Here is a 22,936-nt window from a genome sequence, read left to right on the forward strand (position 1 = left end):
GCACTACTGGTTTGGGTTATAGTTGAAGTTATTTGTGGATAGCAGTAGAGAATGATTGTGGATAGCTTCATTCAATTGAAAGGATTCTGCCATAGCTCTCAGAACCAGAGATGGAGCTAATCAACCAGGCCTTAGAAAGGGCAAGAAACTGAGCGGTTCCAGAGGCCTCAGCGATGGCAGTACTCAGACACTGTCATAAAGGTAACAGCTTCAGTCCCTCTGTTCAAGTTTCAAAAATTGGTGCAGCTTAGATCAGTTGTCTGCCCCTAGGAAGTAGCCAGAGGTCAGGGTCAAGTTGCAAGGGCATTGTGCATCATTACTTCAGGTCCCTCTCTGTGGTTGGGGCTGTTCTCAAAGAAGGGCAATTATCGTGAGCTGGGAATTAACCTGAGTGGTATTTGCTACAGTATGTTTTCCTATTGATCCTATACAAATGCTTCTCTCCAGTTTAAATGAAAAAGCTGAGGGCAGGCATCATATCTTCACTTTTTTTTACTGTGATTAAAAAAACACGTAAGATAAACCTTACCATCTTAATCATGTTTAAGTGTACAGTTCAGTAGTGTTAAGTATATTCACGTCATTGTGGAGTAGATCTTCATAACTTTTTCATCTTGCACGCCTGAAGCTCTATACCCATTAAGCAACCACTCATATCTTCACTTTCCTGTGCATGCCCACTGCACCTGTAATAGTGCCTGATCCACAGTAGGTACACGGTACATGTTTCCTGAATAAATGAATGTGGAATCCAAAAGTGCTCTAAACCACACTCAGATATTTGTCCAAGGTTAGTTTACTGACACAGTGGCTCTCAATCTATTTTACTCCTCAACAAACTTAAAAGACATGACATAGTCACAATAGAAACAGTGGCTCACAGCTTCAGGGATTTCCAGCTTATCCTCCCAGGGAGGTATGTCAGAATCTTGGCGGTAATGTGACTTGATAAGTCCCCTAGGCAAAGTGAAGCTTGTTCCTAGAGATGTTCCAACATGTGATAGCCAGCAAGAGAAGGAACTCAGCCCTCCCTCTCTGCGTCTCTCTAGGAGTCTTAAATGCAGGGAGGTGGGGACAGAATATCTAACATGTAATCAGAGCCACTGTCTCCAGCTCTGCAGTCTATCTGCTTCCTTCTACATGCCAGTGCCTTTTCCTCTTGGCAGTTTCTGTGGTGCTGACTGGCCAGTTCTTGGGGCTGGCTGTGAGCTGCCATCTTTTTTTTTTTTTTTTTTTGAGCTGCCATCTTTTAAGGTATGCTGGGAAAGAGACAGCACCTCATTCTTGTTCGGTTTCCCACAGCGGAGTTGCTGGTCTCTGGTGATACACTTTCATTGTCATGACCTCCTTTCCAGGGTATCACGGCACAGTAGGATCAGGGGTGGTGGTGGGCAGTGGTGAAATAAGATTAAGCAACTGCTTTTTATGGTAATCAAGGCTTCTTTGTCTGGTTCGTCCTGCTAGACTTGATCATCACTGCTAGTGATTTTCTTTCAGAGCCACATTCTGCATGCTGGCTTCTAACACCTGAACCCCCAGGCTATCAGACTCCCCTGTTTATATCTGACCCATAAGCTGTGGATAAGATTTTAGTTCTTTTCCTTTGGCTAAATCAGATGACTTCTTACCAGTCCATCCTAAAGGAAATCAGTCCTGAATATTCATTGGAAGGACTGATGTTGAAGCTGAAACTCAAATACTTTGGCCACCTGATGCGAAGAGCTGACTCATTTGAAAAGACCCTGATACTGGGAAAGATTGAAGGTAGGAGGAGAAGGGGATGACAGAGGATGAGATGGTTGGATGGCATCACTGACTCAATGGGCATGAGTTTGAGTAAACTCTGGGAGTTGGTGATGGACAGGGAGGCCTGGCATGCTACAGTCCATGGGGTCTCAAAGAGTCAGACATGTCTGAGTGACTGAACTGAACTGAACTGAACTTTTCTAAGACCATTGAGAAGGCTTGTTGCTTAAGGAAAACAGGTAGACTCTCTAAATATGTGGTTTCCAAACTATTTACTGAGGCACCTCAGAGTGCCATAGTAAACTCAGGACTTCCAGGGAAACCCCAAAATAATCAACATTTCTGAGACACTGCACAAACTACTAGCTCGAGGTAGTTCACAGTTTCAAAATTAAATTGTGCTACCTTACTTTTAAAGATGTCTTTGCAAAACTGGGTTTTTGATGGTTGCTATCACAAAAAGCAAGAACTACACGAAAGTCACTGTGGAATAGGAAATGATGGCAGTATCCAAGCTGATTCCAAGGTTTGAGAAGTTATGCAGAGCCCAACAGGCAAACACTTTCCATTCATTGGTAAGAATAATATAAAGCCATTCTATTTTTCTTCCAATTTATGTGTGTTAGGTTTTCAAACAGCTGCACAAAGAAGTTAGGATGTAAATATTAAGTTGTTTTGGAACTACGTATTTAAAGGGAATTGTTAGATATTTCTTTTGGCCTAGAGTACTGTGAAAAAGTTCCTGAAAAACTAAGGGCTCCATTAATGTAGAAAATTTGGTAACTCCTACCCTAAATGAATGAAGAAATGCAGGAATATCACTGGGTTGCATCTGGGTCTCAGACTTGCCCTCTCTAAGCTCCCCAGGTACTGTGCCTTTGTGGGAAATTTTTCTCTTATTGAATTCCTTTTTACAAATTAAATCAAATTAAATTTTAAAAAATTAATTTGTTAATAGTAAAGCTCTTAAAAATTTTTTTTTCTTGTGTAGACTTTCTCTGGTCACGGCGAGTGGTGGCTACTCTCTAGTTGCAGTGCACGGGCATCTCATTGCAGTGGCTTCTCTTGCTGCAGAGCACAGATTCTAGGCCTGCAGGCTTTAGTAGCCGGTGTGGAGCTTAGCTGACCAAGACATGTAGAATCTTCCAGGGATCAAACCCATGCCCCCTGAACCAGCAAGCCGACTCCCAAGCACTGGATGCTAGGGAAGTCCTCTTACTAAAACCTTAATAATTCCTCCTGGGGAGTTCTAACCTTGTTTCAGCGATCCAGTAGTTCACACTGATCAGACGGTGGTAGTGTCCCTAGGGACTGGGGATGGTGCTGCTAAATTAGAAGCCGGAGCTTCGCTGATGGGGTCAGCTCAGATCAGAAGCAAAGGAGAGAATGGAGGCCGAAGACAGCGCTGCTCTGTACCTTCAGCTGAGCTGCATCAGGTAGCCCAGCCTCCTTGGTAAAATCCCCAGAGACCTGCCCCACACTAAGCCCCCTGGAGGCCACGCTGGATCCGTTGGAAGAATGGACTCGCTATCTCGCGGCCACTCCAATCTGCTGGCCTTTGATCCGCCTCTGTCCTTGGGGAGGGAGAGGGTGGGTGCTGGTGAGGCCCAGTGCTGGTGTACTCTTCTTTCTCCTTCCCCGTCCGCGTCCTTAGGTGACTGGTGGGCGCCTTCCCGGCGCGAAGACTGCAGAACCCGCTGGTCCCTAACTCCCGGCTCATACATTAAAGATGCGGAGCCGCCGGGACTGCGGTGCCACGAACATGAAGACAAATTTTTAATCCCGAGCAAGAAGATGCCGGGAGATGGGGGGCGCAGGAGAAAAATGAATTAGGTTTTTATTATGTGTTTTATTATGCTGTAATTGAACGGGATTAGGCGAGAATACATTTCTGATGCGGCTGGAAGAGGGAGGGGGCGGGAAAGAGGTTGACAGCGAGTGAGACAGTGAATCCCAAAGAGAAGCTCGGTGGGCCCCTGGGGAGGGCGGAGGAGAGGCACCGACCCGGAAGCATGGGGGCCACCTCCCCGCCCCCGCCGCCGCCCCCGCCCCGCTTCTCTTCCTCGGGCAGTTTGGACCAGGATGGGGGCGGGGGTGAGGAGGGCTGCATTGGAAGGATTGGGTTAGAGACAGATCCCGCTAGCAGGTGCTGGTGGAAGAGACGGGCTTGAGAGCTGGAGGACTGGGAGCTAACCAACCCTCCCCAGAAGGGAAAGTGAGTCACCGAGGGGTGAGGGGCACAACTATGAAAAGACCAGGCGCTCTGGAGTCAGGGGGTCCCAGAGGTCTGCAAATTCACTCTTGTTCCTAACATTTACTTACCGGCACATGTAGGGCCCAGGCCTCGTAGGTCAACACACATCAGAGTGCCCCCTTCGTGCCCAGCCCTTGCTTACGGTAGGGGGGCTTGGGCTTTCAGACACTCCTCCTTCCTGTGTATCCTACCCAGCTCCTGTCACCTCTGATAAGATTCCTATCTGCGCAAGGCTAACTCAGCACCTTCACCCCCAGCACTGAGTGCCCAGGAGGTCTCCTCAGATAAAGTGTGCCCAGGTGAGCTCCGGAACTGGGTTGCCGGGCGGGAATGGGCGACCTCTGCACTCACCCCCGGAACAGCCTCCCTCCCAGCTCCCTCACGGTCCGCCGCCGCTCGGGCAGCTTCATTAAGGGTCGCTGCCAGCTCCGCGTCTCACCTGCTGAAGCGCCCCTAGCTCTCCGCCAGGGACTCGCTCCTGGCGGTGATGAAGAGGCCCATTAGCTGCTTCTACCTTTAGGGCGGACTGGGCCGCTCTCCCCATCTCCCAATTAGGACATTAGAAACCGTCAACCAAGATTAATAGTTGCCGGGCTCCGGGGCAGGGAGATGAGCCCAGATATCGCTGCAGCGCCGCTCGCTCCGCGCTGGCCAACCTGGTGGCCGCCGCACCACCCGCCGCCATCCCTCTCTCTACCTCCTTTCCATCAGGTGAGCCCCACAAAAGGGTCAGGGGTGCCAGAGACCGCAGTTCTATTTCCTTCTCCGTCTCCGACCTGGGCAGAGGTCTGAGGCTAGGCCAGCAGGGGAGGAAGGTGAGCCCTCTCCCTTCCTCCCCGCGGGTTTGACTGAAGGACTTTTGATTTTAAATGATGGACTGAACTGCGCTTTCTCAGAGAGGTTCCCTTGACCCCCTCTCCTAAGTAAATTCCTTTTCTTATTCTCACTCATATCCCCATGTCATATTTTTCAGTAAACGGACCATGTGTGTGCTTTTCTCTGTTTATTATGTCATTGTCTCTCTCCCCTACTTGACACCGGTCTCCAGGTGGAAGGGACCATCGCTTTACTCACCATGGGCTCTGGAGCACCTTCAGTAATTTTGTGGTCAGTGGATGAGTAGGCAACAGGCTTGTTCCCTGTGTGTGTGTGTGTGTGTGTTTTTTTTAATGGAAATATCTGTTTCCTATGTAAATCCCACCACCCTCTTCTTAAACACCCTCACAGCATATGTACTGTAATTCGTATCACAATTGTGAATTACTATTTCTGCGATTATCAGTTTGATATGTTCTCTCCATTGAGGTCATAACTCATGGAGTGTGGGCAGAAGCTGGGCACTCAGCTGCCTCCCTAGTGTCTACCTGCTGGGTTCTCGTTGTTTAGTCATGTCATGTCCAACTCTACTGTGACCGCATGAAGCCCACCAGGCACCTCTGTCCATGGGATTTCCAAGGCAAGAATACTGGAGTGGTTGCCATGTCTTCTATGGGGGATCTTCCCGACCCAGGGATTGAACCTGAGTCTCCTGCATTGGCAAGTGGATTCTTTACCACTGAGTCACCTGGGAAGCCCCTATCAGGCAGGAGCTCAGCAGTTAGTCGGTCAGATTATGGTGTCTGAGGACTCAAGAGCCATAGAGCTCTTTTGACTCCATTCTTTAGAGGATTCTGTGGCCTGGAGAGGCAAAGTGATTTGTCCAAGGTCACACACCCAAACTAGAAGCAAAGGTGCGATGAAAAAACTCATCTCCAACACACTGTGATTTTTCTCCAAATGTCATATCATCTGGGATCCTGAGGAAACGTCTTCTGAATTCTGAGGTTTCTGAGCAATGGGAAATCTGTGGGGTGGTCCCAGGTGTCTCTGCCTTTGGTGATGGTGGTCAACCAGAACGAAGCCTTTCCCCCTCCCTCAAGGGGCTTGGGGTCCGGAGGTGCCCTATTCGCTATGTCAGCTGGGGCAAATTCTTTCCATTAAGTCTCAACTCTAGTTTCTCTTCCTTGGATGTAAAACTAGGGGAGTCTCATCTCTCCAGGCCTGGAGGGTTGTGAACTACCTCTGACCTTCCTCTCCAGTCCCTATACCTACAGCCCCGCCCCTGGGCCAGCACCAGGGTGTGAAATGATTTGGGAGCAAGAAAGGAAGGCAACTACAGAGAACGAGCTAAGACAGAGAGAGTGGGGGGCCCGAGTTCTTCCTCCACCTTGTCACACCCCTAGTGTCACCTCTTAGAACCCTTACTCTAGAGGGAAGGGGCGGGACTGGGTTTGGGACCAGATCGATACTTCACTAGATGTTGATGACCGCAGGCTTTCACCTTGCAGATAATGGGGTGAGCCGCGGTAAACTCTCGCCGACAGACAGGGCTCCCCCGGCCTTAATGAGATAATCAATACTTGTTCTCGGCTTAATTTCCATCTAATTGCTCTTTAACGACGCCGGATAATGGGCCGCCTCCTGTGAGGAGAGAGCTGGCTGGGAATCCGACCCTGCTCGGACTCCCGCGCCTCCTCCCGCAGGCTAGGTGCCCTCGCGCAGGTGGGACGCGCACGCACCCCGGGCTCCGGGTGGGCTGGAGAGCTCCCTCCGTCGACCTCCTCGCCCGGCGTTGCCACCTGCCTGTGGCGTTCTCGGCTCTCGCAGGGGCCGCTCCGGGTCTCGAATGCGGGAACCCCAGCCAAGCCGCCGGGCTCAGGGCTCCGGGTCACCCGCCTGACCGGGCCGCGGAACCGCTTGGTATCCTCACCCCCAGACAGCGCCTCTTCCTGCCTGCTCCCTGCCGGGCCAGGTGTGTGGCGTCCCAGCGCCCTGGACCGAGCTGAGGCGCCTCAGAACATGACCTTTCCTCCCTTCCTCTACCACTTCAGTGTATTATTGTCCGGAGGCTTTGAGTAAATTGCTGTGTTTCTGCACCTAAGGAGGGCTCCAGTGCTATTTTTTTTCTTGTGAGATAGCTGGGCTGCCTCCTGCAAAGGAGCCTCCTGGTCACCACAGACCAACCACTCAAGCAAGGAGGGTAGAGAGGCCCTAAAGCCCCACGGCTCTGACGCTCACACTGCCACCCAGCTTAGGAAACCACCTCATTTTCACTTACCAGGCCCTCCAGCCCAACCACATATGCGCAGGATGGTTCCTGCCAACACCAGCAGCTCAGGTATCAGCCATCTGTAAATGCTCTCACCTCCCACTTGCCTGTCCCAGCACTAAGAGCAGCTGGGGGTTCTCTCCAAGGCCTCTAACAGGGGACTAGCCTGCCTTTCTCCTATTGCCTTCCCAGAAACCCAAGCTCATCTCTCTTGTCTTCTCTCTTTTGAAAATAAATAAATAAATTATTTGACTGTGCTGTCTTAGTTGCAACATGTGGGACCTTTAGTTGCTGCATGTGGGATCTAGTTCCCTGACCAGTGATTGAACCTGGGCCCCCAGCATCGGGAGCAGGGAGTCTTAAAGACTGCCCCTGGGAAGCACCCTGTCTTGATGATGCAAGCTCTGAAGCACTTTGGTCTCAGGTGCCTAGATGCTGTGACCAACGAGGTTCCCCATCATCTCTCCATCTCCTGATCTGGGCACACGCTCACCTGCATTTCTACAGCTTGGCTCCTGAGTATGGGGTATTTAAATGATAAGATAGCAGCTTCAGTTCCAGCTGTAGCTGCACTGGAGCCAGGCTGACAAAGATACAGTGATGTCAGGATAATTGATGGTTAGAATCAGGCCTTGGATGTTGTTAGCTCCAGGTTCAAGTCTTGGCTCTGTTGCTTACTGGTCAGTGTGACAGTGGGCAAATTTACCTCCAGGTTTGTACCTCAGTCCTCTCATTTAAAAAGTAAGGTTAATAATACCATCTTTGTAAGTCTGAAACTAGCTGATGTATGTATATTGCTTGCCACAATGCCTAAAACACTGGAATGGTTTGATAAGCGGTAACTATTGTCATTGTTATTACTGCATGTTAGAGCTGAAGCAACCACCTAGTTCGAGGATCATAGACTCAAAGGCCAGATGGACCAGCAGGAATCTTAAGTGAGGGAGGTAAGCCTGGTCAGGACTGTGGTGAGCTGGGTAGGGCCAGCCCCACTCCAACAGCAGCCAGTGCTCATCTTCAGTGGTTGCAAGGTGAATCAGACTCCCTGGGTTTTCTTCTCTTTCCAAAAAATCTGGCAGCATTTGGAGCTTAGACACTAGGTCCAACTTTTCTCACTTCCTAATCTCAGCATTAGGAACAGCACTAGGAGCTCTCCCTTAGGCCTCTCCGAACATCCTGGCCTGATGACTCTGGCCCCTAAATTTATACAAAATTTCTCATTATTTAAATATTGGCAGTTAAAAAGAAAACCCACTATGCCAAATACAACGTTTGAAGGCTGAATTCCTTGTTTCTTAGAATAAACTGAGGTTCAGATGGGTCACAGCTGCTGGCCAAGCTGACTGAAAGCCTGGATTCTATGGTAAAATAAGAACTTCTCAGAGGCCCTTCTAGATTATGGGGCCTTTTAAGCTGCCTCCCACTGCAGCTGCTGCCTGCTTTGCAGACAGCACCCAGCAGCTGGGAGCTTGACAGTTCCCAAAGCACAAGACTGATATACAGCAGCCTTCTCTCTTGTGATAAATCTAAACTCTTTTAAAATGTTGTAGAAGGGGCTTCCCTAGTGGTTCAGTGGTAAAGAATCTGCTTGCCAATGCAGGGGGACACGGGTTCGATCTGTGGTCAGGTTAAGATCCCACATGCTGCAGAGCAACTCAGCCCGTGCACCACAGCTACTAAGCCCACATGCCTATAGCCCATGCCCCGCAACAAGAGACCACTGCAATGAGAGAAGCCTGGCCACCGCAACTAGAGTAGTCCTGGCTTGCCACAACTGGCGAAGGCCCTCGCACAGCAACGAAGACCCTGCATAGCCATAAAATAAATAAATAAATCTTAAAAAAAAAAAAAAAAGTTGTAGAGGGCAGTGTGGCAGCAAATCAAGTCCCAGGGCCCCGAAGATCTCAATTCCTTAATTTAAAGCGCCGTATTTCTATGTAATTCTTGAGCTCAACTTCAGTGGGAATCTACTCAACAAATTCCCCCTGAGGGGTCCCCCAGTTAGGGGACAGGACCAGCAGGAGGTTTGTGAGGCACAGTTTGCCTGATTGATTGTCATCTTTAGGTGCTGTTCTTCCTGTATTTTATGTCTGGGGAAAATGGTGGAAAATACACCAAGGAATTGGGGATTTGTAAGGCTGTGTCACACTGACATGTAAGGTTTATGGACTCGTGAACATGCTCTAAGGTTTATGCTGACCCTCATGTTTCTTCTTTCTAGCCCATGTTCTAACACGTTTGTTCTGTTAGTACCAAGCTGTCCACACTGAACAGAGGTGGCAATTGTTCTCTGCCCAGCATTATATATACCATATTGTGATGCTCTGAGTCCAGGATTCTCTGTGATTTGGTTACCTAAAAGCCAACTCGTTCCTGGCTTAGTTAGGTCCTCTCCATTTTCCATCAGCCCACGAAAAAGCCCCCCACCAGTTTTTCCTTGGAGTTCTAGCATACATTTCTCAGCTTCGTCCTTGGCTTCAGGGAAACAACCAGCTCAGGAGAATCTTGGATACTAACCTATTGTCTAACTTGCCACAGAAGGCAATGCTAAGCTCTATTTTGTCTTAAGAGTAAAGGTTGAAAGTGGGACGTAAGCAAGGCTATTGCCACTAACAAATGTAGTTTGGGGTCCAAGAACTTTTCCTGGTCCATATGGTCTTGATGCAACTGTTCAGTTGGCCTCCTCCCTCTACAGAACTTATCTTAATTTTGGTTCCCCAGAAAGCAGAACCTGACGTAAGGACTGTTTGAGGTTATCCATGAAAACAGTGAGGTAAAGAGGAAGTGAGGGAAAGCAAATAAAGGGTGCCTCAGTGAGGGAGAACCCTTCCACAAGCCTGGACAGAATACAGCACAGAATTATCCCCCTGAAAGGAAAGGAAGCAGGGGTATTTATCCTCCAACTCTTGGCTTCACTGGCTACAGCTTGCTCCTGAGTTAACTCTGGCATTTTTAGCCTGCCCTGCTAGCTGAGCTCAGTCTAAGGGCCAGAGGACTCAACAGGTAGAGAGACCCATGAGATGGTACAGGAACCGTCTGCAGGAAATCTTTGGGGTGGTCAATGGTAAATGAGTGGGGCATTGATTGCACCTGATGCAGGGGAGACAAGCTCCAGGCTGGTCAGGCCTCGGCCATGTGATTAATTCCTTTTGAGCACATCACCCCAGCCGAGTCAATAACATAGTTCCCTGTAATTTGATGTTGTTGTTGTCGTCCAGTCTCTCAGCTGTGTCTGACTCTTTGCGACCCCATGGACCTCAGCACACCAGGCTTCCCTGTCCTTCACCATTTCCCAGAGCTTGCTCAAACTCATGTCCATTGAGTCTGTGATGCCATCCAACCATCTCGTTCTCTGTCATCCCCTTCTCCTGCTGCCTTCAATCTTTCCCAGCACCAGGGCCTTTTCTGATGAGTCAGCTCTTCGCATCAGGTGGCCAAAGTAGTAGAACAATTTGATGCTTTTTCTGTAAAGTACTAATGCTTTTTCTGGGGGGCGTAAGCATAATGTAGGCTGGAGCTGCTTATGGCCTTCTTTCTTGGCTGCTTGGAAGAAAATATGAGAAATAGATTCATCAGTTTGGATATACTGGTGTGACTTTTAGTATAAAGGTCTGCACCAGAGATAGTTTGGTAATCATTTGGATGTTATATAAAATAAAGGTGGAAGAAATGAGGGATCACTGTAGAGGTGTCAGCAGGAAGGTATCTCACTGGACTCACACAACATCGTCAAGTAAAAAGTCAGGTGGGACTGAAGAGCCTGCTGCTTCGGAGGACATCGTTTGTCATCACCAGATCTTCCATTCTGAGTGTGCCATAACATGCAGTCTTCAGTTAGTGTACCTGGGACTCATCCCAGCAGGTAGATGTGGAGTGTGAAATGTGTGAGAGTATCTAGCTTTCCTGACAATTAGCCTCCCTTCCCTTCAATGACCCTGGGTAATAATTGGAAAAGCAACTTATATATTAAAGGACATTTTGTCTAGTATTGCAGATTTTACTGCCTTTTCCCTTAGCATGAACTTTACCTCTCAAACACCAGAAGACCCCATTGCTGCTGCTGCTGCTAAGACGCTTCAGTCGTGTCTGACTCTGTACGACCCCATAGATGGCAGCCCACTAGGCTCCTCTGTCCCTGAGATTCTCCAGGCAAGAACACTGGAGTGGGTTGCCATTTCCTACTCCAATGCATGAAAGTGAAAAGTGAAAGTGAAGTCGCTCAGTCGTGTCCGACCCTTAGCGACCCCATGGACTGCAGCCCAACAGGCTCCTCCGTTCAGTTCAGTTCAGTCACTCAGTTGTGTCCGACTCTTTGCAACCCCATGAACCACACCACGCCAGGCCTCCCTGTCCATTACCAACTCCCAGAGTCTACCCAAACCCATGTCCACTGAGTCAGTGACACCATCCAACCGTCTCATCCTCTGTTGTCCCCTTCTCCTCCTGCCTTCAATCTTTCCCAGCATCAGGGTCTTTTCAAGACCCATTAACTCACCTTAAATTTTTAATTATATACACACACATACATGTATGTAAAAACAGGTAAAATGTGAATTAAGGCCCATAGTTTATAGTATTGTAGCAATGTCAATGTCCTGGTTCTGATAATTATATCATGGTCATATAAGATTTATCATTGGGACAGGGTGAGTGAAAAGTACATTGGAACCTTCTGTGCTATTTTTGTAATTTCTATGCAAGTGTAAACATTTTTCAAAATAAAGGGGAGGAAATCCTTGTGGAACTGGTCATCTTAGAATCATAATCTCTAATTTATTTAATGGCTAAGATGAAAAAGACTGATGATATCAAGTGTTGGCAAGGATGTGGCATAGGGGGAAGAAATTTCGGAAAAATAGTTTGGTAGTAACTACTGTTGAATGCAAGCATATCACATGAAGCAGCAATTCTATTCTTAGGTGTGTCCTGGTTTATATAAAAGTCAAAACCAGGTAAAATTGAAACATAGAGTTTAGAAGTGGTTCTCTAGGAGGAAAGGGGGGGACTAATCATGATGGGAGCTTCTTGGGGTGTAAACAATGTTGTATTTCTTGACCTGAAAGATGATCACGTGAGTGTTCATTTTGTATTAATTAATTGAACTCTACTTTGTGCACTTTTCCTCTTGTCTGTTATACTTTGAAGTGAAATAAAAAGTTAAAAACAAAGTGAACAGAAATGTAGAAAGATTCAATGATTTTAACATTTTTTTCTAAGTTTACTAATACAAAAATGTGGCCAAGTTATTAGGTTAGATGGAACTATGCAACTATGATTTCCATCTCAAAGGTGCATGGGAAAACGGGAGCCTGGAGGGAGGAGTTGCCTCCCCTGACATAAGAAAAGTAAACTGAAGAAAATTTTCACCTGATTTCTTTCTGCATGTCTTAAAGCTCATTCAAGTTGCCTTAATGCTTCTGTTTTACAGAGAGTTAGTCTGCTGGATAGCAGCTTTCATTTGGTACCATTTTTTGCAGCTAACTTATAATGCCTACCTTCTCACCTGGTTATCCCAACATTTTACATTTATCTCACCATCCTAATTTACCTATAAAAACAGCTTCTACTTTATTATAAAAAATAATTTTACAAAATAAAGGATTATAAGCATTACCCTCAACCATATGCCTCATTCCAATTTCTCTTAGGGTGTTTGTTGATAGGTGTAATAAATATTTACACAGCTGTAATCAGTATTCATACACTTCTCCTTTTCACTTAACCCTATTTTCCTACACATACTTTTTATTTTGACTGAGTTCACCTATTTGTCATAGTGGGTAGCTACCAGGTGCATGCATGCGTGCTAAGTCACTTCAGTCATGTCTGACTCTTTGCAACCCTATGAACTATAGCCCACCAGTCTCCTCTGTCCAAGAGATCCTCCAGGCAAGAATACTGAGGTGGCCTGCCATGCCCTCCTCCAAGGAATCTTCCCGACCCAGGGATTGAACCCGTGTCTCTACATCTCCTGCATCAGCAGGCAGGTTTTTTACCACGAGGTGCCACCTGGGAAGGCCCAGCTAGCTACAAGGTATTCTGTCTTAATTATCTATGCTGAGCCTTTTTTGACTTAACTGATTCTAATGTTCACGGGAAGAACAATTCCTCTGTATCCATCTCTAATGGGTCAGTCTGGACCAACTGTTTCACTGTTGGTTTTTCCTCAAAGTTGCAACCCTATTATTTTCACCAGTCATGTCAAAACAGGGTTCAAGAAGTGATAGGTTAGAATGTGTGAGTCCTCCCAAGTAATTTCTTACCAAGAAATTTCTTACCTCATTGATCCTTTATGCCTTGCTTCATCTTATGTTGCTCATCTATCTAGGACCCATTTCATACTGTCTTTATATTTAAAAATAATCTCATTGGTCAGTGGCTGAAAAAAGGAAAGTTATGATAACCTGTGAACTCCAGGCTGTGATTCACAGTGGAAAGCACACTATATTCTATAACTCATTCCTTCTTCAGTACAAGCATCTACAGGAAAAAGTGAGGAGGGGTAAGAGGCAGGATTATCTGCTCTTCAACAAATTTTAACTTAACCCTCCTCATCTGAACTCGTCTCCCTCATGCTAATGCAAAAGGATGCTGTCACCCACCATCCTTTGCTGTACTCACATCATCTGAATTAAAACAATCCTTCCAGAAAGACAAACATCACATAATAATACATATATATATATGGAATCTAGAAAGATGGTACTGATCATCCTACTTGCAGGGCAGCAAAAGAGATGCAGACATAAAGAACAGACTTTTGGTCACAGTGGGGGAGGGAGAGAGTGGGATGACTTGAGAGAGTAGTATCGAAACATATACACTATCATATGTAAAATAGATAGCCAGTGGGAATTTGCTGTATGATGCAGGGAACCCAAAGCTCTGAGACAACCTAGAGGGGTGGGATGGGGAAGGTTTAAGGAGGAGACAGTTGTATGCCTGTGGCTGATTTATGCTTATGTATGGCAGAAACCATCACAATATTGTAAAATAATTATCTTCCAGTTAAAAAAAAAAGAATTCTTTTCCTGTGGCTCAACAGTTTTGCATGGTCTGGTCAAACTGAGTCTACATTTTCAAAGTACGAGTATGCACATTTTTTTTTTTTTGCTATTTCTTTACTATTTATGATACAAATAAATGTTACTGAGTATGTTTTGGAGCCTTAGTGGACAAAGCATCAGATAAGGAAATGGGGAAGAATCTAAACTTTCAAATTGTGTCTTAAGCAAAAAATTTCCTTCTGAAAGTATTTTTACAATATGTGGAGTTTTCCTGGAACAAATCTCTACTTAATAAAATGAGATCTCCCGGGAATTCCCTGGTAGTCCAGTAGTTAGGACTCAGAGCTTTAGGGGGAGGAGGCCGGGTTCCATCCGTGGTCACCTGGTTCCCATAACTAGGATCCCACAGGCTGTGCGGTATGGAGGCCAAAAAGAAAAAAGAAATAATGAAGTTGTCGACTTTGACCCCTCTTCCGATTTAAATCAGGTCCCTTTTATAACCTTAAAAAAAAATAGAAGCAGATCTGTAGAGTCAACATTTTTGATGCCTACGTATTCACGGTCATGTTCTAGTCACCAATCACAACGCCACCAGAGGGCGCTCCTACCCTGTCGATCCAGCCTTCGAAAGCGACTGAAAAATTCACGTTAAACTTGACTTTTACACTCTGGAAAAATTTTACATTTAATCCATAAATATTTACCTAGAATTTATTGTGCTTCCAGGAGAAGGGCTAGGTTCCCAAGATCAGAATGAGTTAGTCAGAATTGTGTTAGTCACAATTCCTAATACCAGAGCATAGCAAAGGCTGAAAGTAAATAGCCGGCAACAAGGTGGGATAAGTGAAGCTTCTAGATCTGCGGAGTTTGTTATTTAAATATTGGCTCCTGGTTTTAGAAGACAGGGGCTTCCCAGGTGGCTCAGTCGTAAAGAATCCGCTTGCCAAAGCAGGAGACGCGGCCTCTACTCCTGGGTCCGGAAGATCCCCCGGAGAAGGAAATGGTAGTCCACGCCAGTATTCTTGCCTAGAAAATCCCATGGGCAGAGGAGCCTGGCGGGCTACAGTTTATGGGTTTGCAAAAGAATAGGACAAGACTTAACGACCAGACAACAACAATTCACTAAGAGACCCCAGACTGCTTGCGCTCTGTAACCATGACATCGATCTCTGCCCTAAGGTACTTTGTAAACCAGAGCCAGAGACCTGTCCTTAGGTGGCTCCAATATTTAGCCCCGCAATTTCAAGTCCCCCATCCCCTCCTTTTTTTCAGGGCTTCCCGCAGTTCCCTTACAGTTCATTTCTGCTCCGGATCAACACTTCAGTTGCCCCCAGGCCCAAGGACAAAGAATTACCCGTAACAGCCACACCTGGCTCCGCCCATTCTTTTTCCGATTTAAAACCCGCGGGCTTTTCCTGTTCTGCATTCCTAGACTTCCTGTTTTGATTCTCGCGACAGTTAGGAGACCTCGCGTGAAGTTTGCTTTGCGACCCCTTGTGCGTTTGAGAACTGCATGACTGTGTGTCTGCCTACCCATACCTCATGAGTTCCTCTAGTCAGGAGTGGCGTCTACGCCGCTAAGGACCCCCTAAATGAAAAGGCTTGGCTGTGTTGAGAGTTACAGACCTCTTCCGAGAGCTCGACTTCAAGAGCCCTCGGTGCGCATGCGGATCCTGTTCCTCTGGGCGGTCCAGAGGCCCAGGCGGAGGCCCGGCCCCCAACCTTGGGGTTGATGAAGAGGCCAGCCCAAGCCGCTCTATCTCGGGCCAGCTCCTTCTGGACCGAGCCTGACTGAATAACGTCCCCTCCCTGGCTGCAGAGCTGTTTCCGACCCTACAAACTGTACTGCCGCGCAGCTTCTGTAGGCTGCTGGGAGCAGGCCGGGGCGGGGTCTGGCAGACCCCGGGTACCGCGGGCAGGCCTCCAGGAATGCTCTCTTCCCCGCCCCCAGCCCAAAGTGCCACGTTGGCGCTAGTGGCGGCCTCGAGACCGAATGCCTCCGGGGCTGCCTGCCTCGCAAGCATAACCTGTAATTCCGACCCGGAGCGCTGCCCATTGGGGTGTTGCCCCGCCCACCTCTCCCTGCAGCCGCTAGTCGGCTGGAACTTCTAATCACCGGGCTCCTGGGGTTGAAGCACCTGCCGGATGTGGGGAGGGAGGAGGCGGCCAGATGTGAGGAGGCAGAATTAAGCCCCGAGTCTCTTGGTGACTTGGTAGGAAAGTGGAGTAGACAGGCCTGCAATCGCCCTTGGACAGCGGGGAGACGTTAGTTGGCTTTGCTTTGCAGGAGCGCTCGACTTGGCATCAGAATTCCTACTGCTTTGCCATTATGCAACTCTTCCAGCGGATGGGACTGTAAAGTCAGATGCTACAGGGCCTAGCCTTCAACCAACTCTAGCTTATCAACTACTGTCTTCTCCCATCCTACCCCCCAGTCCCTACGCCCAGCCCAGCCCACCCCAACTCTAGTCCTTTCCCAGCTTGGGTGTCCGGTTACTGCTCTTCTGTTTTGTGACTTTGGCCCAGGCTAGGGGAAGTGGCCCAGGAGGGTCCCTTGCGGCTGCATAAAATTGGCAGCTTCAGAACAAGGGGAGGGGGTGGGGTATGCGACGTCGAAGGGGCGGGGAGAGAGGGCGGAGGAGCTGATCTCCGAGTGCAAGTCCGTGGGCTCTGTCAGAGATTCTCAAGTCGGAGCAGAGGTGGCTGACGGGCCCTTTCCACTGCCTGCTTTTTTGGACAGAAGTCACGGCTGCTCTGAGGGGCGCAGTCCCGGACACTAGGTGAGCCGCTCTGGGCCCCAGGGCATCACCCCCCGCAACACACACGCACGCGCACACACATACACACACCCCTCCGCCCTACTTCCTTTCCACCCTTGTTAACAACTCCTCCTGGTACCATCCGTCCGCATCCACCTCTGGGGCAGGAAGCTTCAGAGTTCGATGGGTGGTGGTGGTGATGCCTGTGTGTGCTTGAGCTTTACCACTCCCTCCTCTCACGTCTCCCTAACCCTCAATTACCACCCACCGTAACTGACGACCCCTTCAGGGTCACTCTGCCTCCGTGTCCAGGGTCTACTTGATTCCCAGGTAGCAGAGGAGGGGACAGTGCCAGGGTTCAAGTTGGTAAGAGAAACAGGGAGGTTGCTTCTGACCTTCCTGACCTGGCTTTCCTTCCCGGCAGGGTGCCACTCACGCGCTGATGCCCCGAGTGCTCTCAGCTTCCAGCTAATCATGCCACAGCCGCCCGCCGCTGCCTTGGCGCTGCCCGTGCTGCTGCTTCTGTTACTGCTGGTGGTGCGGACGCCGCCTCCGACTGGCGCGCGGCCACCCCCAGTTCCTGATTACCTGCGGCGCGGCTGGCTGCGGCTGCTGGCAGAAGGCGAGGGCTGCGCTCCCTGCCGGCCAGAAGAGTGCGCCGCGCCGCGGGGCTGCCTGGCCGGCCGGGTGCGCGACGCGTGCGGCTGCTGTTGGGAATGCGCCAACCTCGAGGGCCAGCTCTGCGACCTGGACCCCAGCGCCCATTTCTACGGGCGCTGCGGCGAGCAGCTTGAGTGCCGGTTGGACGCAGGTGGCGACCTGAGTCGCGGAGAGGTGCCCGAGCCGTTGTGTGTCTGCCGCTCGCAGCGCCCGCTCTGCGGTTCCGACGGCCGCACCTACGCTCAGATTTGCCGCCTGCAGGAGGCGGCCCGTGCTCGGCCGGACGCCAACCTCACCGTGGCGCATCCTGGGCCCTGCGAATCGGGTACGCGTGGCTCAGGGCCCCGACCCCCGGCACTTGGGGCTCCTCGTGGCGTTGCTCCCGGGCTCCGGACGGCGTGGATGTCTGGCCAGCGGAGTGAAAAAGATGAAGCCAGGGAGGCCTCGAGTCCATTATGAGTTTACTCTTGGGGGTGGTCCGCGGAGACCGCCGCCTGAAGGTGCGGGTCCGGGGCTTTGTTAGCAAGCGGCGTGCGCTGGGGTGCGTGCAAGCTCCAGAGCCGGCTGGCAGAGACCAACCCTCTGAGAGAGCAGGCACATAGTTGACGCTTGGCCTCAACTTTGAGCTAGTGAAGGGAGACTCTCAGACTGTCCAGGCCTCCGGAATCCAGGCAGGGAGACGGCTTGCTGTGAGATGCAATCAAGTTTCGTTTGAGCAGCTTCCTAAAGCCAGTGCTTACTTAACCTAGGCTCCGAGCCTCTTATTTAGGGATTAGTGTAGAAGGGGGGCTCTCCCAGCTTCTCCTCCCCCATCCCAGGGGGCTGAGGGCCATTGAAGCCTCAAGTTTTCTTTGGCTGCTTTAGTAACCTTCACTTCCTGAGGGGTCTGGTTTGGCTGGGGCTGCTGGGAAAGCAAACGCTCCGCAGGAGCTTCCCCCCACAACTCTAGGCTTTCTGCCTGCTGCCCAAATTGGTTTCAGTGTCTTTGCCTTTGCCATGTGGCTGCCCCACCTCCCTGGGGGTGGAGGTGGGGAAAGGGCTGCTTCTCTGGCCTTTGGCAGCTGGCACCTGGTAGGGAAGGGGGAGGATGTGGGGGAGGGAGGTGTTGGTTACAACACATTAGGATAGGGGCCTGGAGGGTAGAATGAGGACAGGGGAGCAATCAGGGACAGCCTGTGGCTGCCAAGCTGAGGTGTGGGTCTCTGTGCTTGTTCATGCATTCTGTGTCCCTGTGCATTTCCATCTCTGCGTTCCTACCCTTGTGTGTAGCTGCAGCTACATTTGTATGTACTACCTGTGTGTACCTGTCATGTTTATGCAGCACATATTGTGTTCCTTCACAAACACATTCAAAATGCTTTGTTATATGGGGTCCTTGCTGGGCTGGGTGTGCCATTCTATTCTTAGGCCTCCCATCTCTACCTCCAGCACCCCAGATCCTGTTGCACCCATATGACACTTGGAATGTGACAGGGCAGGATGTGATCTTTGGGTGTGAAGTGTTTGCCTATCCCATGGCCTCCATAGAATGGAGAAAGGACGGCTTGGACATTCAGCTGCCAGGGGATGACCCCCACATCTCCGTGCAGGTAGGGGCAGGGAGCTGAGGCCTCCCCAGGGCAGCCCAGGGTCCTCCTAGAAGAATACTGCTGACTCCTCCTGGCTCCAGTTTAGGGGTGGACCGCAGAGGTTTGAGGTGACGGGCTGGCTGCAGATCCAGGCTGTGCGTCCCAGTGATGAGGGCACCTACCGCTGCCTGGCCCGAAATGCCCTAGGCCAGGTTGAGGCCCCAGCTAGCCTGACAGTCCTCACACCAGGTAAGGGAAAGCCCTGAGCTCTGGGGGCTGGGGGAAGGTGGTGGATTCAGGCCCTCGACTTGTGTGTCCAGGTGTGATGTGCATGTGGGTACACACACAAGCATGGCTTTCCCACAGACTGGGATACGTGGGCACTGACAGCACCTCTCTCCTGTTCTCTCCCCTTTGTCTATATGTGTTTGCAGACCAGCTGAACTCCACAGGCATCCCCCAGCTCTCATCCCTGCACCTGGCTCCTGAGGAGGAGGCTGGGAGTGAAGAGGGCGAAGATTACTACTAGGTGCAGAGCTGTGGCCCATGGGGGTGGGTGAGTGGGGGTAGTTTTCATTCCCTCTCTTGAAAAGATCTGGAAAGGCAGAGCACGGCCCCTTCACAGATTGATTTAATGCCTTTAGTGGGAGAGATGTGATGGTGATGGGAGAGACAAAAATTGAAGGAGGGTAAGAAGAGAATCAGAGACTAGGGGAGGTGGGATGCAAAGGGGCCCATGCAGAAGATGCTCTGACCCGGACAGTCTTGTGTGGACCAACTGGGCAGAACGTAACAGTTGCCTGCTGGTCTGTAGGCTAAGTGGGTGGGTGGCTGGCTGGGTGGGGAGGAGCAGAGCTGAGACAAAGGCGTGGAAACACCAGGATCATTTACTTCTTTTTAGCAGCCCTCCCTCCAACCCTGCTCAACCAGTCTTCTGACTGCTTTTCTGCATAGATCCTGGTCTTATTTTCCTAGAGCATAATCTTTGCCTAACCTCAGTTTACACTTCCTCAAAACTCACCTTCTAGAAAATTTCCCTCTCATAAATCCCAGTTCACTTACTAAGTGTTTGGCATTTGCTATCTGCTGTCCAGGAGAGCCTGATAGAGCATAGTTTATTTAGCTCAGTGCAGTAAGATGGGCATTTGGTCATGTCTAATTTTTCTGTCATTCTAGAAACTCTGTGAGGGCAGCACCATATCTTATACCACTTTGTACTGGACAGTGCCTAGCACAGGACTAGGCACAGTAGGCATACAATAAAGACTTATGAAACAAACTGAGCCACACAGATGGTTCATGCAGATCTGCACACAGAGACCACATTTCTTTAAGAGGCCTTCCAGGGTACTAGGAATCTGGCTTCCAGAAGTTGTAGGTCCTGCTCTCTAAGCACGTGCCTGCCAGATGTAGAGGAAGCTTGAGCTGCACACCCCCTCACCCTCCTGCACGGGCAGGAAGGCTGGAGCCATCAGATTAGGAGGGAGGGTATCCTCCCAGTCTGCACTCCGCTGGGGCTGATCTAGAGACAGATTGCCTGCGCCTCTGTCCCCTCCCCAGGCAGTGTGGGGAACCAGATCTATGTGGGTAGGACCGAGTATGAAAGCATAAATTGGATGGAGGAGGGGAGAAATTTGGTCACATGTATGAGCCGCACCCTAGGACTTCCCTATGAATCCGCCCATTTTCCAGCTGAACTCAGACAAAGTCATGTAAAGTCTGTTTTCTTATCTGCCCCAACTGACATGTCCTCTCTCTGGAGGTCCCTCACAGAGCCGTACTCTTTCGCTCCCGAAAGCTCTCTCCACCCTCTCCAGGGACACTGGTGAGGCGCAGTGTTTACTGACTGCTTGAAGGAGAAAATGAAAGCTTAAGTTCGAGAGGCCAAGACCCTGTGTGTGGATGTCAAGGGCCTCCTACGCGCCTGGGCTCCGCCCGAAGCCTGGCGCCACAACGGGAGAAGTCGTGGTTGGCTCGGTGTCTGAGCTTGTCCTCTGAGGCCCAACGCAGGGAGCCCGGCCTCTTGGGAGGGGTGTGGCCCAGACCCCAACCCAAGGGCTTGGCCGCACCTCCCGTGTAACAACATTGCCGAGTCCTGACTAGAGTCCGGCGTTTCCTGGAGCTGCGCTCAACAGCTCGAGCGGGTTGAATGCATACTTAGGGCAAATTCTAAGTTGACAGCGAAATCAGGAATAGGGATGTTAGCGGTGTGGCGGCGATTGGGGGGAGGAGCAAGCCATTAAGAGTCTGGACCAGAAGGAGGTCTGCTCTGCGATGGAAGAGGAGACGGGGGTCTGGGTCCCCGAAATCCGCCTGGGAATCCGCCCCTGACTTGTTCTTCGCTACCGACTTCTGGGCCAGCTGGGCTCAAAGACGCCCCCTGGCGGGCCCATCAATCCTACTGAGCCCGCTTGGAGACCACAGGCTCTACTAGATCCTAGAGGGTCACACGCGTCCGCAGAACCTGTACTCCCGGATCGGTTTTGCAGACTTTACAGGATGTTCAGGTGCAGTCTCCTTCTAGCCTCAGTTTTCCCCTCCGCGGCGCTGCAGGTTCAGGCCCCACAGCCTTGACTAGGAGGAACCCCTGCTGCCTCCCCCGCCACCTCCAACCCCCTTCCCCCGCCTCTGCTCCAGCGGACCGGCTTTAATAACGTCGCTGGAAAGTGACACGCGATTTATTATTAAAGTAATGCGGGGACGGGAAAAGTTTAATAAACGCGCTGCATTGCCGAGGATTATTCTCCGCAAATAAATGAGAGCGCAGGAGGCGTTTTAATAAATAATTTCCCGCCGCTCCCAAGGGAGAAGAGGGAATGGGGAGGGGGAAGGGGAAGCCGAGCTGCTGTCAGAACTCCCGGCTTCGCTTCCCCACGGGTTTCCAAGCCTTTCTCGCGGCTTTCGTCCTAGGTTGCTCACACCCGGACATGTGAGGTTCCAGGAGAGCTGACTCTCAGTGGTCTAGGTCTGAGGCGGGAGAGGCTCTGTCCCTTCCTCCCCCCTCCCCCCTCCCCCCATCCCTGGGATTTTAAGTAGTTTGCCTAAGATGTGGAATGCACTTCTATTCAGCCCTCAACCAGACGTCTGGAGTCAAGACTGGACCAGAGCAGGAAGGGTTAAACCGAGACCCGCCCCTCCCTCGGTGAGGGTACTAAGTCTCAGGGCCTGGCTACTCCCCTCCCGGCTGGGTGTCCACGCAGGATGTGGGAGTAACCTGTGGAAGGGAGTTGTGTGTACAGGTGTGTAGGTGCTACACGTGTTCAAATGACCCTGGCTCACTCCTTAGACCATCTGGGGAATAGAGCCACTGAAACCAGTTGTTAGCTCCAAGGCTTCAAGGAAGTGTCCTTGAGCCGAGCTGGTCTGAACAGAGGGAGTCCAGGTGAAGCCCAACTCTTAGCTCTCTGGTGAACTCGTGTGTGTGTGTGTGTGTGTGTGTGTGTGTGTGTGTGTGTGTGTGTATACACTCGAGGGCTGAGCAAAACTGGAGCCCCAAGGGGGAATCCACTTCTCCAACAGAAGCCTGGAGGCACGAGAGGATGAACTGATTTCAAAGAGGGCCGAGACTGCAGACCTTGGAGACCAAGGACAAGTCCTTGGCGTTGGTAGGTAGGGGACACCTTGGAGAGACATCTCTGGCGACACCTCTGGCAACCCGGCGGGGGTCGGGTGAGGGGGGGCCGGGGGTGGTTGGGGGGGATGACGGGTACAGGAAGTAGTGAAAGAGTGCCATCTGGTGGTTACTTCTGGTTGCGGCAGCCAAACTTGGGTCTAGGGTCTTGAGACCGTTAATTTGGAAAAATTTGAGTAAAAAGGTGCTTGGATTTGTGTTTATATATGTATGTGAAGGTGCA

General features: G+C 50.3%; 1 protein-coding gene across 1 annotated transcript; it reads left to right on the forward strand.

Annotated features, from left to right (window-relative positions):
* Nucleotides 1-4,330: 4,330 nt before the first annotated feature.
* KAZALD1 (Kazal type serine peptidase inhibitor domain 1) lies at nt 4,331-19,611 on the forward strand. Its single transcript, XM_068961802.1, has 9 exons — nt 4,331-4,495; nt 4,606-4,711; nt 6,468-6,541; nt 6,647-6,791; nt 16,184-16,267; nt 17,279-17,839; nt 18,943-19,103; nt 19,184-19,331; nt 19,517-19,611. The coding sequence occupies exons 1-9, from the start codon at nt 4,331-4,333 to the stop codon at nt 19,609-19,611; spliced, it is 1,539 nt and encodes a 512-aa protein (XP_068817903.1).
* Nucleotides 19,612-22,936: the final 3,325 nt, after the last annotated feature.

Source organism: Capricornis sumatraensis, chromosome 23 (assembly GCF_032405125.1).
Source record: "Capricornis sumatraensis isolate serow.1 chromosome 23, serow.2, whole genome shotgun sequence".
Lineage (NCBI taxonomy): Eukaryota > Metazoa > Chordata > Mammalia > Artiodactyla > Bovidae > Capricornis > Capricornis sumatraensis.